Source organism: Anolis sagrei, chromosome 9 (assembly GCF_037176765.1).
Source record: "Anolis sagrei isolate rAnoSag1 chromosome 9, rAnoSag1.mat, whole genome shotgun sequence".
NCBI classification, from domain to species: Eukaryota; Metazoa; Chordata; class Lepidosauria; order Squamata; family Dactyloidae; genus Anolis; species Anolis sagrei.
This window is the reverse complement of record NC_090029.1, coordinates 12,441,284-12,455,288: the sequence shown is the minus strand read 5'-3', so window position 1 is coordinate 12,455,288 and position 14,005 is coordinate 12,441,284. Positions and strand designations below refer to the sequence as shown.

The 14,005-nt window shown below is 45.1% G+C and overlaps 1 protein-coding gene across 1 annotated transcript in view; it reads left to right on the top strand.

Moving 5' to 3' along the window:
• LOC132762576 (alpha-mannosidase 2C1-like) overlaps nucleotides 1-14,005 on the top strand; it is a 42,570-nt gene that overhangs the window by 21,946 nt on the left and 6,619 nt on the right. The window contains exons 14-23 of the mRNA XM_067471291.1: nucleotides 202-323; nucleotides 1,531-1,616; nucleotides 3,244-3,414; nucleotides 3,537-3,619; nucleotides 5,543-5,637; nucleotides 8,026-8,130; nucleotides 9,315-9,471; nucleotides 9,587-9,730; nucleotides 10,507-10,616; nucleotides 13,373-13,452. Coding sequence (XP_067327392.1) covers nucleotides 202-323; nucleotides 1,531-1,616; nucleotides 3,244-3,414; nucleotides 3,537-3,619; nucleotides 5,543-5,637; nucleotides 8,026-8,130; nucleotides 9,315-9,471; nucleotides 9,587-9,730; nucleotides 10,507-10,616; nucleotides 13,373-13,452 — 1,153 coding nt within the window. The remainder of the gene's footprint in view (nucleotides 1-201; nucleotides 324-1,530; nucleotides 1,617-3,243; nucleotides 3,415-3,536; nucleotides 3,620-5,542; nucleotides 5,638-8,025; nucleotides 8,131-9,314; nucleotides 9,472-9,586; nucleotides 9,731-10,506; nucleotides 10,617-13,372; nucleotides 13,453-14,005) is intronic.

The window sequence follows — 14,005 nt, the reverse complement described above, 5'->3', positions numbered from 1 at the left end:
GGGGGGTGGAGGGTAGAGACGTTGAGGGTAGAGTTCCAATTTGTTTAACATTTACATGAAGCCCCTGGGGGAGATCATCCAGAGTTGTGGGGTCAGAGTGACGTTCCTTGTAAAAGGCTGTTATCTTATTATTGTCAATGCCTGACTTTCTAATTTTTGGTAATAACTTGTCCACTATGCTTATTTTTAAAAAAAATTCAGATCAAGAAGGGGAACCGGGAGTGTGAGCGCCTGCTCCATGACGTGGAGGTTCTGGGCAGCCTTGCCCTCTCGAGGAAGAGTTCCTTCCGGTACCCTTCGGCAAAGCTTCAGCATCTCTGGAGGTACCGCTTTGGATTTCTCCCACCTTGAGTTGCAGTGTGTCAAAGTGTTGTGTGGAGGACAAGACTGAAAGGCGAGCGTGCTTAGGGCATTGTGGACCAAACAGGAGGGACAGAGTGTCGTGGTGCATTATTCATGGCCATCTAAAGTACGTACTTGTGCTCAACCTTCATGAACCAAATGCAGTAGGATCCCCTGATGATCTAGGCGGGATGCGTTCCTGGGCTCAGGCGGGGAAAACAAAACCATGGCTAACAGCAAACCCAATTGGAGTGAGCAACTTCCAGCAGAAGGATGCGACAGAATTGCAGTAGAGGACCTAGAAAATTCCTCCAAGGAATACGCCTCGCATTTCTGGGACCTCCAGGGTGACTCCAGGTCAACTTCTGGTGGAAGCTCTTCAGCTTAGAAATGGAGATGAGCACCAGAGTCCCAGAGTCAGACACAACTGGACTTAGTGTCGGGGAAAACCATTACCTTCACCTAAAGTGAAACCATGTTGTTGTTGTTATTATTATTGTTGTTGTTGTTATTATACTACATTTATGCCCCACCCTTCTCACCCCAGTGGGTGGCTTACAATCCATGACATACAATGCCGCATTACACATATAATAATAAACATATGAATTTAAACAATTAACGTATCAATGTAAACATACAATAATAAAACATGACATAATTCGAATATAAATACAATAACAAGCTTAGAAGTAATTCAAATAGAAATACAATAAAAAAGCTTAAAAGTAAACATACAATAATTCAAATATAAATACAAAAAAGAGCTTAAAAGTAAACATTGAATCCCAACCAAAGTGGGCTGACATGTATCAATATCATGGATATGGAAGTTCATTTATTTATTTATGACATTTATATGCCGCCCTTCTCACCCTGAAGCGGCTTACAAGTAAAATGTAAATACAATATATTATAACCATAGCACAATATTAATATTATATATTATTATATTGTACTATAATATTATACTGTAATATTGTTAGTGATATTACATGTAATATAAAATATATAATTATAATATCATATTAGTAGTAGTATTATATTGTATTACATTATAATATCGATATTATATGTATATACAATATATTATATTATATTAGTTGTACTATACAGGTAGACAGGTTCCTCTCTTTCTTAACTCTCAGCTCCTTTCCTGTGTTTTTGTTTCCTCCTTTCTGGTTGCAGATTGCTGCTCCTGAACCAGTTCCATGATGTTTTGCCGGGCAGTTGTATCCAACTTGTAGCCGAGGATGCCATGAGATACTATGCAGGTAGGAAGAGGGAAACGCACAGCGAGGACGCCGTGGAGACTAGGACTCCATGGAACAATGGGTTCAAGTGACCAGAAAGGAGATTCCACTTGAACACTAGGAAGAACTTCTTGACTGTTCAACAGAGGAACTCTCTGCCTCGGAGTGTGGCAGAAGCTCCTTCTTTGAAGGCTTTTAAACAGACTAAATGGCCCTCTGTTGGGGGTGCTTTGATTGTGCTTTCCCTGCATAGCAGATGGGGGTTAGACTGGATGACCTCCGAGGTCTCTTTCAGCTCTATGATTCTAAAACTTAAACATGTAAACACTTAACATTTGATGTCTGAAGGGACACACAGATAACGACAGGTTGTCAACAATGGTGCTGCTGTCAGGGACAAACGGTAGCTCAAGTAGAGCTCCCACAAGGGGAACTATAAAGCCCTATACGGCTCCGGGCCAGCTTACTTGTCCGAATGTATCTCCCTCTACGTTCCGCCTTGTAGTTTAAGATCCACTGGGGAGGCCCTGCTCTCAGTCCCACCAGCCTCACAAATGCGTCTGGTAGGGACAAGTGGCAGGACTTTCTCAGTGGTGATCCCCCCCCCCCCGCCTGTGGAATTTGCTCCCCAGCGAGAATAGATTGGCATCCTCCCTCCTTTCCTTTAGGAAAGAACCAAAATTGTGGTCGTGGAGCCAGGCTTTTGACTAGCAGGCACTATGGCCACTTTGGACATTGAACTGGACCATATGATTGTTATGATAATGGAAACGGCTATGTGACTGTATATTTAATGTTATTGTTTTTAATCTATTGTGTATTTATGGCTCTATATTGTTGTTATATTGTAATATCGTGGCATCACATTGTTTCCAGTGTTAGCCACTCTGAGTCCCCCCTCGGGGGGTTGAAAATGGCGGGGTAGAAATGTTGTAAATAAATAATAAATCTATATAAATAAAAATAAAAATATTCGTTTGTGGGATTAACATAACCCAAAAACCACTGGGGGAATTAACAACAAATTTGGACACAAGACACATATCAGGCCAATGTATGTCCTTCACTAAAAAAAATGATTTTGTCATTTGGGAGTTGTAGTTGCTGCGATTTATAGTTCACCTACAATCACAGAGCATTCTGAACCCCACCAACAATGGAATTGAACCAAACTTGGCACACAGTTCTCCCATAACCAACAGAAAATACTGGAAGGGTTTGGTGGGCAGTGTCCCTTGGTTTTGGAGTTGTAGTTCACCTACATCCAGAGAGCACTGTGGACTCAAACAATGATGGATCTGGACCAAACTCTACACGAATACTCAATCTGCCCAAATGTGAACACTGGTGGAGTTTGGGGAATATAGAATCTTGACATTTGGGATTTGTAGTTGCTGGGATTTATAGTTCACCTACAATCACAGAGCATTCTGAACCCCACCAACGATAGAATTGGGCCAAACCTCCCACACAGAACCCCCATGTGGGCCACAGCAACGTGTGGCAGGGGACGGCTAGTAATAATATAAATAACTGTAGCTCAGCACAGAGAGCACATGCTCATCCCTCTCAGGCCAAGGCCTTTGTGTCGTATTTATTGTGTTCCAGAGGGCTCCCCTGAATCTGCATGTTTCTTCCTTTCTCCCAGAAATCCGAAGCTCTGGAGCCGAGCTTCTGAAAGATGCAATGCAGTCTTTGTTTGGAGACCAGTTGGGAAGCCACGGAAAGGCCGGCGGAAGCGTCCTCGTGGTGAACACATTGCCTTGGGAACGGACGGAAGTCGTTGCTAAAGCTGGAGCAGGAGGAGCAGAGACATTAGGTGCCCGTTTGGCTTCACATCCTTGGGTTTCTAAACATCGTATTTGGGTGCGCTGTGCCAGCTCCTTATACAAGTTTAGGCTAAATATAAAATATATATTTTTGTGTGTCTCTTAATCTTAGCCCTAGTGACTGTTCCCAGCGTGGGTTACTGTGCCGTCCAGGAGTCCTTGTCCCCTTGCCATCCAGTGACCGTGACCCAAGAGGTGAGAGAGTTTTGTGCCTTTTCCTTGAATAGCGTCCTCGTGGAAGAGGGGAGCTGTGGAACCCGGCCTCCTGCGACCCACGCCTGTTCCACCTTGTCTCCTGTGCTATGCTAATAATATAATATAATATGATATGATATAATATATTGTATATATGTCTAATATTTATATTATAATGTAATACAGTATAATACTACTACTTATTTATTTATTTATTTATCGTGTCAGGAGCAACCACACATTTGTATTACATTTTTAACAAAACAAACAGACAAAACACAAAGTTTGCAAGCTTGGTAGTTGATTAAATGTCCTTTGACCAGTATCTGGCCACTTGGAGTGCCTCTGGTGTTGCCGCAAGGAGGTCCTCCGTCGTGCATGTGGCAGGGCTTAGGTTGCATTGCAGCAGGTGGTCAGTGGTTTGCTCCTCTCCACACTCGCATATCGTGGATTCCACTTTGTGGCCCCATTTCTTGAGGTTGGCTCTGCATCTCGTGGTGCCAGAGCGCAGTCTGTTCAGCGCCTCCCAAGTTGCCCAGTCTTCTGTGTGCCCAGGGGGAGTCTCTCATTTGGAATCAGCCATTGATTGAGGTTCTGGGTTTGAGCCTGCCACTTTTGGACTCTCGCTTGCTGGGGTATTCCAGCGAGTGTCTCTGTAGATCTTAGAAAACTATTTCTTGATTTAAGGCGTTGACGTGCTGGCTGATACCCAAACAAGGAATGAGCTGGAGATGTCACTGCTTTGGTCCTTTCACTATTGGCTGTTACTTCCCAGTGAATGTCAGGTGGTGCAATACCGGCTAAACAGTGTAATTTCTCCAGTGATGTAGGGCGCAGACACCCCGTAATAATGCGGCATGTCTCATGAAGAGCCACATCCACTGTTTTAACGTGGTGAGATGTGTTCCACACTCGGCATGCATACTCAGCAGCAGAGTAGCAAAGAGCAAGGGCAGATGTCTTCACTGTGTCTGGTTGTGATCCCCAGGTTGTGCCAGTCAGTTTTTGTATGATATTGTTTTTAGCACCCACTTTTTGCTTGATACTCAGGCAGTGCTTCTTGTAGGTCAGAGCACGGTCCAGAGTGACTCCCAGGTATTTGGGTGCGCTGCAATGCTCCAGTGGGATTCCTTCCCAGGTGATCCTCAGAGCTCGGGATGCTTGTCTGTTCTTAAGGTGAAAGGCACATGTCTGTGTTTTAGATGGATTAGGGATCAGCTGTAATAGGCAGTAAGAGCACCTAGAGCTTTGGAAAGGTTCTGTTCAACCATCTCAAAGCTCCCTGCGTGAGCAGTGATGGCACGGTCATCAGCATAGATGAAACACTCTGTCCCTTCTGGCAGTGGCTGGTCATTTGTGTAGATGTTGAACATGGATGGAGCAAGCACGCTCCCCTGAGGCAGGCCGTTCTTCTGTTTCCGCCATCTGCTTCTCTGGCCCTGGAACTCAACAAAGAAGCTCCTGTTTTGTAGCAGGTTTCCTATGAGGCGGGAGAGATGGCAGTCCTTTGTGATATTATACATTTTTCTCAGGAGACAGTGGTTTACAGTATCATAAGCCACTGAGAGGTCTATGAAGACAGCTTTTTACTAATACTACTACTAATAATATGATATTATAATTATATATTTTATATTACATTTAATAATAATAATATTACAATTTATTGTATAGTACAATATAGTGATGTATAGCACTGATATTGTACTGTACTAATGGTATAATGTATTGTGTATTTATATATGTGTGTATATGTATCTTGTAAGCCGCTCTGAGTTCCCTTCAGGGTGAGAAGGGCGGCATAGAAATGTTGTAAATTAAAAAATAATCCTGCATTCGGTTTTCCCATTACTGTCTGATGTCTCTGGAAAAGGTTGGGGAGACATGGAAGGGTCTCGTTTGTCTTTCCGTTTTCGCATGTAGGTCGATGGCTCAGTGATAATGGAGAATGGCATCATCTGGGTTCGCCTGGATACAATGGGCCGCGTGACTTCATTGCGTCTGATGGAAGCTGAGAGGTACAGTTAAAATCAATTATTGCACAATTATCCCACAGTATGTCAGGATAGGGTAGAGTAGATTAAAATGTCTATACAAAACTTAAAAATTATATCTTCTAATATTAATGGTTTAAATAACGGCTATAAACGCAAGAAAGTGGTTCATTACTTGATATGAAAATAAAATGTTGAGTTTTTTGTACTTTCGGTCTTCTTCCTTGATTGTGATATCATTCCTTTCATTTCTTCCTTTAGAAAAAGCGAAGAGAAAAGAAAAAAGAAGATATCTAGTATATATGTTTACATATTATTTCTCCCTTTGTGCAAATCTCGTTCTTTTGTGTTTAGATAATTAATGCCTTCTTATTTCTTAAATGGTTGCCAGTTTGTTTTTTTCCTTGGTGTTGCTTGATGTCTTGTTAGGAGTTGAGTCAGTTCAGCCATATTCATTACGTCTATTGTTTTTATTTGCTATTGGTCTTTTGAAGGGGTTTCTTCCAGTCTCCAATTCTTTGCGAAGTAGGTATTTTAATTACAAAAATGTGAGTCCAGCACTGAATGGGTTAAATAGATGCAATGGCTCAGCAAAGGCTGCAGTTCTATATAAGCAGGTGTGCCTGTAGCTTAGAAACCATCAGTCTGAGGTAAACCTCAGTGGGAGAAAGGTCTCAATCTGTGAGGCCTCACAGTGTGAGATAAGCCGTTGTTTGTGAGAAGGCCTTACAGTGTGAGGTAGGCCTTACTCTGCAAGAAGGCCTCACAGTGTGAGGAAGGCCTTAGTCTGTGAGAAGGCCTCACAGGGTGAGGTGGGCCGTAGTCTGTGAGAAGGCCTCACAGGGTGAGGTGGGCCGTAGTCTGTGAGAAGGCCTCACAGTGTGAGGTAAGCTTTAGTCTGTGAGATGGCCTCACAGTGTGAGGTAGGCTTTAGTCTGCGAGAAGGCCTCACAGTGTGAGGAAGGCCTTTGTTTGTGAGAAGACCTCACAGTGTGAGGTAGGCCGTCATCTGTGAGAAGGCCTCACAGTGGAAGGCCTTAGTCTATGAGAAGGCTGAGTGTGAGAGGGCCTGGTGTGAGAAGCTTTGGTGAGAGAAGCCCCAGATTGAAGGCCTCGGGTGTAAAGCTACTATGTGAAGCTCCTGTATAATTTCGGTCTGAGAGGAGGCTCTGTGAGAGTGAAGCTGTTTATCTGAATGAGAAAGAAGCCCAGCGTGGAAGCAAAGAAGGAACTATAAAGAACTTTATTTGTCTTATGGAAACCTTGTTTTTGTAAATAGTGCAACCGTATGATTTATAAGCAGGTGTGCCTGTAGCTTAGGAGCCATCAGTCTGAGGTAAACCTCAGTGGGAGAAAGGTCTCAGTTTGTGAGAAGGCCTCACAGTGTGAGATAAGCCGTTGTTAGTGAGAAGGCCTTACAGTGTGAGGTAGGCCTTAGTCTGCGAGAAGGCCTCACAGTGTGAGGAAGGCCTTAGTCTGTGAGAAGGTCTCACAGTGTGAGGTAAACTTTAGTCTGTGAGATGGCTTCACAGTGTGAGGTAGGCTTTAGTCTGCGAGAAGGCCTCACAGTGTGAGGAAGGCCTTTGTTTGTGAGAAGGCCTCACAGTGTGAGGTAGACCTTCATCTGCGAGAAGGCCTCACAGTGGGAGGAAGGCCGTCTATGAGAAGGCCAAGTGTGAGAGGGCCTGGTGTGAGAAGCTTTGGTGAGAGAAGTCCCAAATTGAAGGCCTCGGGTGTAAAGCTACTATGTGAAGCTCCTGTGTAATTTCGGTCTGAGAGGAGGCTCTGTGAGAGTGAAGCTGTTTATCTGAATGAGAAAGAAGCCCAGTGTGGAAGCAAAGAAGGAACTATAAAGAACTTTATTTGTCTTACGGAAACCTTGTTTTTGTAAATAGTGCAACCATATGATTTTGCTTCAAAGAAAAGACTCCGAAGGAAGAGAGAACATTGGTCTCTGTGTTTCTGTTCTTCTTCTCACTTTGGGCTCCTGTTGCTGAGTTACGCTGCTGCTCATAAGTTACTCTCTTCATGGGGAGGGTCTTTTGTTACTAAACCCACTCGCCCAAGACAATAAACATGCAATTCCCCTTAAACCTTAACTCTGTTTGGAGTTGTAGCAACATACCTGACTGAGAGGCACCTGGCTTCTATGTAAACATCTACACAGAAGATTTTGTGATGATATGGTACAACTCAGCCGTGGGCAAACTTCGGCCCTCCACGTGTTTTGGACTCCAACTCCCACAATTCCTCACAGTCAGTAGGAGGGCCGACGTTTGCGTGGTCTAACGCATATACAAGTCTGCTTTGTTTGTTCCTCTGACATCTGCATCCAGAATATTTTCACATGTCCAGGTCTCGCTATCTAGAACCAATAAGTTCAAATTATGACTCCGTGTCTCTTTGTTCCAGAGAGTCCATCCCCGAAGGTTCCTGCGCTAACCAATTTGTGATATTTGATGATATTCCTTTGTACTGGGATGCTTGGGATGTGATGGACTATCATTTGGAGACTAGGTAAGAAGCAGTCCTCTTCCTGTGGGATTCTGGGAAACCAAGGATGGCTTGCCAAGAGCCACTGCTTGTAGACGTTTGTAAGACTCATTCCGTTTCGACACTCAAACAATTGAACTGTACTGAGTGGACTCTCCTTTGGACAAGAATTTATAGGCAATGACCCCAATGCGTCTCAATTCGAGCCTCTTCTCTTCCACCTTAGGAAACTGAACTAGATGCTTTGCTATTAGTAGATTCTTGTTGTTGTTGTTGTTGTTATTGTTGTTATTTGAAACACCACAAGTTGAGTCCACAGCAGACACTCTTCTGGCTGTTGTATTGGATCACACGTTGGACACTTCTCAAGTGTTTAGGACTGTGTGATGTATCTGCAAATAATGCGTACAGGCCTTTTGCAACTGGCAGATGGTAATCTTGTCAGCACCGATTGTGTTTAAGTGCAGGCCAAGGTCTAGAGGCACTGCACCCAGTTTGCCAATCACCACTGGGACCACCTTGACTGGCTTGTGCCAGAGTCTTTGCAGTTTGATCTTTAAATCCTCGTATCATGTCAGATTATTATTATTATTATTATTATTATTATTATTATTATTATTGCTGCTGCATATCCCAGAATCCTCCAGCCAGCACTGCCATTATGGTTGGCCTAACAATTCGATCTCATACACGATGTTCCATAGAGTCCATGCCAGGTCAACGAGCACAAGAGGACAATTGAGGACTCAAAGGAATTGTGTGCTGAAGCCCTATGTCATGTAAAGGATGCCAGGAAGACAACAGGAGGGTTTGGAAATAAGTTTTGTGTTCAGACCCTTGACTGGATGTTTGAGGTTCAGCCCCTTTTTTTGGATGAATTCCAGAGGAGTTTGCCGTGTTCATTTCTGTAACTCTTTCCGGCTTGAGGTCTCACCAGTTCTTTGTCGCAGGCAGATGGTATTTGTGGCAGAAGTTCCAATAATCATCTGAGCAATGGTAGTTTGCCTCTGCTTGTAGTATTATTATTGTGGACTATCATTTACTGTGTGTGCACAAAGTCCCAAATTCAATCTCCAGCATCTCCAGGTAGGTTTGAAGAACCTCCTCTATTGAGTGGATGTGGCCAATCATTGTTGGTAATAGTGAACTCAATAGACCGATGCTTTGACTTTGTGTAAGGTATCTTCTGCATCCTTACGCTCTTTCAGGAAACCCATCACGCATGTCCTGAAACCCTTGGAAATGGCCTTGTCGGGCGGTCTGCGTGGCAGTGCCAAGTTCTCCTTGCAGATCAACCAGAGGAGCATCCTCACCCAGGAAGTCATCTTGGACGCGGCTTCCCCTTGCGTCCGCTTTCAGACTCAGGTTTGATCTTCAGAACATTGTAGGCCTTCTCCTAAGGGATCGTGTACCTTTGGGGTTCACGGGTGCGTGGTTTTCTCTTGACTTCCTTCCTCTTCCTATATTATTATTTTTGTAGGTTGCTTGGAACGAAGCCCACCAATTCCTCAAGGTGGAATTCCCAGTCGGGGTTCGCAGCCCCAACGCTACGTACGAGATCCAGTTTGGCCACCTCCAGAGGCCAACACATTGGAACACCTCCTGGGACTGGGCCCGCTTTGAGGTCAGGACCGATTATCTGCCCCTTCCCGCCTGTCATTTTGCAAACAAATGAAAACTTGGCTTTGGGAGCAAGCATTTGGCCCGGCACAATTACCTGTGCAATACAGTCGGAATTGGCCTTGGATTGATCAGTATGATTCTCTGATTATCTGGCTTTGGATCTATGCACAAATAAATAAATAAATGCCTAATTTTAGAACCTAAGATTCCCTCGAAATCCTATCCATTGGTTGGCCTTCCCACCCTTTCCATCAGGGCTATGCAACATGGGTTCTCCAGATGGTCCCGTATTGCAGATCCTAGCCGGAGCAGCCAATGGTTGAGGAATTCTGGGAGTTGGGGTTCAACAGTACCCAAGGGGCCACCCACTTACTCCTAGCCCCTTCCAACAGGTGCCTCCTGTCTGAACATACATGTAACAGGAATGTCGATCTAGGGGAGGACTGGGATTTTAGGTTGCTGTTATGCCAGTTCATACATGGCATTTGAGAAAAGGATGCTTTTCCTGAACTGTAACTCCCAGCCTCTGTAAGACTGTAGGTTTTATATAGCAATATTAAATGATCACTCACAAGCCGGTTTTGCTTGAAAATGAATATATTGCTTGTATCTCTGCAGCAAAGAAAGACACTACTGACTTTTTTCCTCCACCACTTCCTTTTATACACCTTTCCTGCCCATCTCCCCTCCCCCCCCCCCCAGTTTCCCACCAGAAATAGCCACCAGTTTCCCCAGTAGGATGACTGCTCATTCCAGTTGGTTTGCTTCTGTCTGCAGGTGTGGAGCCACAAGTGGATGGATCTCTCTGAACATGGCTTTGGGGTTGCGCTGTTGAACGACTGCAAGTACGGTTGCTCGGTTCGGGGCAACGTGATGAGCCTTTCCTTGTGAGTTCTGGGGGTTGGCCCACCAATAAATGCAGGGTTTTCTCTGGGTGGGGGGTGGGTGAGGGTCTTCCATCCTCACAAGCTGAGTGCTTTTTCCTTTCACCGAAGAACAGAACCTCAAAACAGAAGTCTGTTCTCTATTGTGTACTGTGTCGATTACTTGAAGCAATGATGTAAATGGCTCCTTGATGTTCAGCACAGCTGATGCAAAGTCCAAGCTTCCCAATTCATCTCCCTCAGTTGCAGTCTGTTGGAAAGACTCCCAGCAGAAGGAAAAGACCTCAGAGCTTTTCTTTTGCCAAGGTTTTTTGAGGAAATTGCATTCATAACCTTTTTGAAAAGGAAAAATGATGTCGTGTCCTTTTGGCAAATGTGAATCTCCATGAACATCTGGAGACCACCTTTTATAGATAGGATGTAGTTTCTCTGTGTGGAGAACACGGGGCATCATTATTAATCAGTAGTCCAAAGTCTTTAAGTATGCATCTTCTTCTTGTTGTTGTTCATTCGTCCAGTCGTTTCCGACTCTACGTGACCTCATGGACCATCCCAGGCCAGAGCTCCCTGTTGGCCATCACCACCCCCAGGATCTCCTTCAAGATCAATCCAGTCCCTTCAAGGACGCCATCCACCCACCTTGCCCTTGGTCGGCCCCTCTTCCTTTTTCCTTCCCTTTTCCCCAGCATCATTCTCTTCTCCAAGCTTTCCTGTCTTCTCATGATGTGGCCAAAGTATTTCATCTTGGCCTCTACTATTCTTCCCTCCAGTGAGCAGTCGGACTTTATTTCCTGGAGGATGGACTGGTTGGATCTTCTTGCTGTCCAAGGCACTCTCAGAACTTTCCTCCAGCACCACAGTCCGAAAGCATCTGTCTTCCTTCACTCAATCTTCCTTATGGTGCAGCTCTCACATCCGTGGGTGACTATGGGGAATACCATTGCTTTGACTATGCGGATCTTTGTTGCCAGTGTGATGTCTCTACTCTTCACTCTTTTATCGAGATTGGACATTGCTCTCCTCTCAAGAAGTAAACGTCTCCTGATTTCCTGGCTGCACTCTGCATCTGCACTCATCTTTGCACCTAGAAATACAAAGTCTGTCACGGCCTCCACGTTTTCTCCCTCTATTTCCCAGTTGTCAGTCAGTCTGGTTGTCATCATCTGATGTTGAACTGCAACCCGGCTTTTGCGCTTTCTTCTTTCACCTTGGGTAGAAGGCTCCTCAGCTCCTCCTCGCTTTCGGCCATCAAAGTGGTGTCATCTGCATATCTCAGGTTGTTAATGTTTCTTCCAGCAATTTTCACCCCAGCTTTGCATTCATCAATCCCCTCACATCGCATGATGTGTTCTGCATACAAGTTGAATAGGTTGGGGGAGAGGATACAACCTTTCCGTACGCCGTTCCCAATCTTGAACCAGTCTGTTGTTCCAGGGTCAGTTCTGACTGTTGCTTATTTATTTATTTATCGTGTCAGGGGCAACCAGACCATTGTATTACATTTCTAACAGAACAAAACAAGCAAACAGATTTTTTTTTGAAAAAAACACAAAGTTTGCAAACTTGGTAGTTGATTAAATGTCCTTTGACCAGTATCTGGCCACTTGGGGTGCTCTGGTGTTACCGCAAGAAGGTCTTCCATCGTGCATGTAGCAGAGCTCAGGTTGCATTACAGCAGGTGGTCAGTGGTTTGCTCTTCTCCACACTCGCATATTGTGGACTCCACTTTGTAGCCCCGTTTCTTAAGATTGGCTCTGCATTTCGTGGTGCCAGAGCGCAGTCTGTTCAGCGCCTTCCAATTTGCCCAGTCTTCCGTGTGCCCAGGGGAGAGTCTCTCATTTGGTATCAGCCATTGGTTGAGGTTCTGGGTTTGAGCCTGCCACTTTTGGACTCTCGCTTGCTGGGGTGTCCCAGCGAGTGTCTCTGTAGATTTTAGAAAACTATTTCTTGATTTAAGGTGTTGACGTGCTGGCTGATACCCAAACAAGGGATGAGATGGAGATGTCACTGCCTTGGTCCTTTCACTATTGGCTGCTACTTCCCGGCGGATGTCAGGTGGTGCAATACCAGCTAAACAGTGTAATTTCTCCAGTTGTGTAGGGCGCAGACACCCCGTGTTGCTACTTGGTCCTTGTACAGATTCCTCAGGAGAGAGACAAGGTGGCTTGGTATGCCCATCCCACCAAGAACTTGCTGCAATTTGTTACGATCCACACAGTCCAAGCTTTAGAATAGTCAATGAAACAGAAACAGATGTTTTTCTGGAACTCCCTGCCTTTCTCCGTTCTCCAGCTTCCGGATATTGCTCATTGGGTCTCTCGTTCCTCTGCCTTTCCTATGAGCGTCCAAACTGTGTAACTGTACTCAATGTTCTTCAAAGCAAACATATAGTAAGCTGTTACTGCATAAGTCCAAAATGCAAACTGTCTCCATTGAAGTCCAAACGCATACTGCATCCACCTCCACTGAGGTGTAAAGTGAACTGTAAAGTGAACTGCTGAAGTCCAAAATCATACGGATACCAAAAGGGAGCCTTGAGTCTGCACATGCTCAGTACAGTCACATGTCTGTAGCCCCTCCCACACCAAAGAGGTGGGTTGACCTGGCAAATCAACATATACATACAATAAAGGTTAGCAAATCAACATATACATACAATAAATGTTAGCAAATACATACATGAAGGTTTGGAAGGTTGCTATTATAAACAAGGTTGGAAGACCCACCTACTATATTGTTCCCTTGACTCTTCCCCAAAGGTTAAGAGCGCCAAAGTCTCCGGACGCCTCTGCAGATATCAGTGACCACCAGTTTACTTATGCAGTGATGCCGCACGCAGGTAGGCAAGAGACGTCTTGGCCAATGGAGCGGAGAGGAGACGCTGCCCTCCTTGTTTCAGGGCTGGGTTGGTTGTATACAGGAATATTTGGTATCTGTGTGGAGCAAGCTGCAGCGTAACCAGCGTCATATGAGATTGGCCCCCTCCCTCCTAACACTCCCAAAGAGAGCCCGTACCTTGGGAAGTCTGACTTGGCCACGGTAGTCCATGCTCTGGTTATATCCCGCCTAGACTACTGCAATGCTCTCTATGTGGGGTTGCCTTTGAAGATGGCTCGGAAGCTTCAACTAGTCCAGCGTTCGGCAGCCATGATTCTAACAGGAGCGGGACGCAGGGAGCATACAACCCCCCTGTTGCGCCAACTCCACTGGCTACCGATTTGCTACCGGGCTCAATTCAAAGTGCTGGTGTTGACCTTTAAAGCCCTAAACGGTTCTGGCCCAAGCTACCTATCTGACGGCATCTCGGCCTATGAACCCACCAGGACTTTGAGATCTTCCGAGGAGGCCCTGCTCTTGATCCCGCCAGCGTCACAAGCACGGCTGGCGGGGAC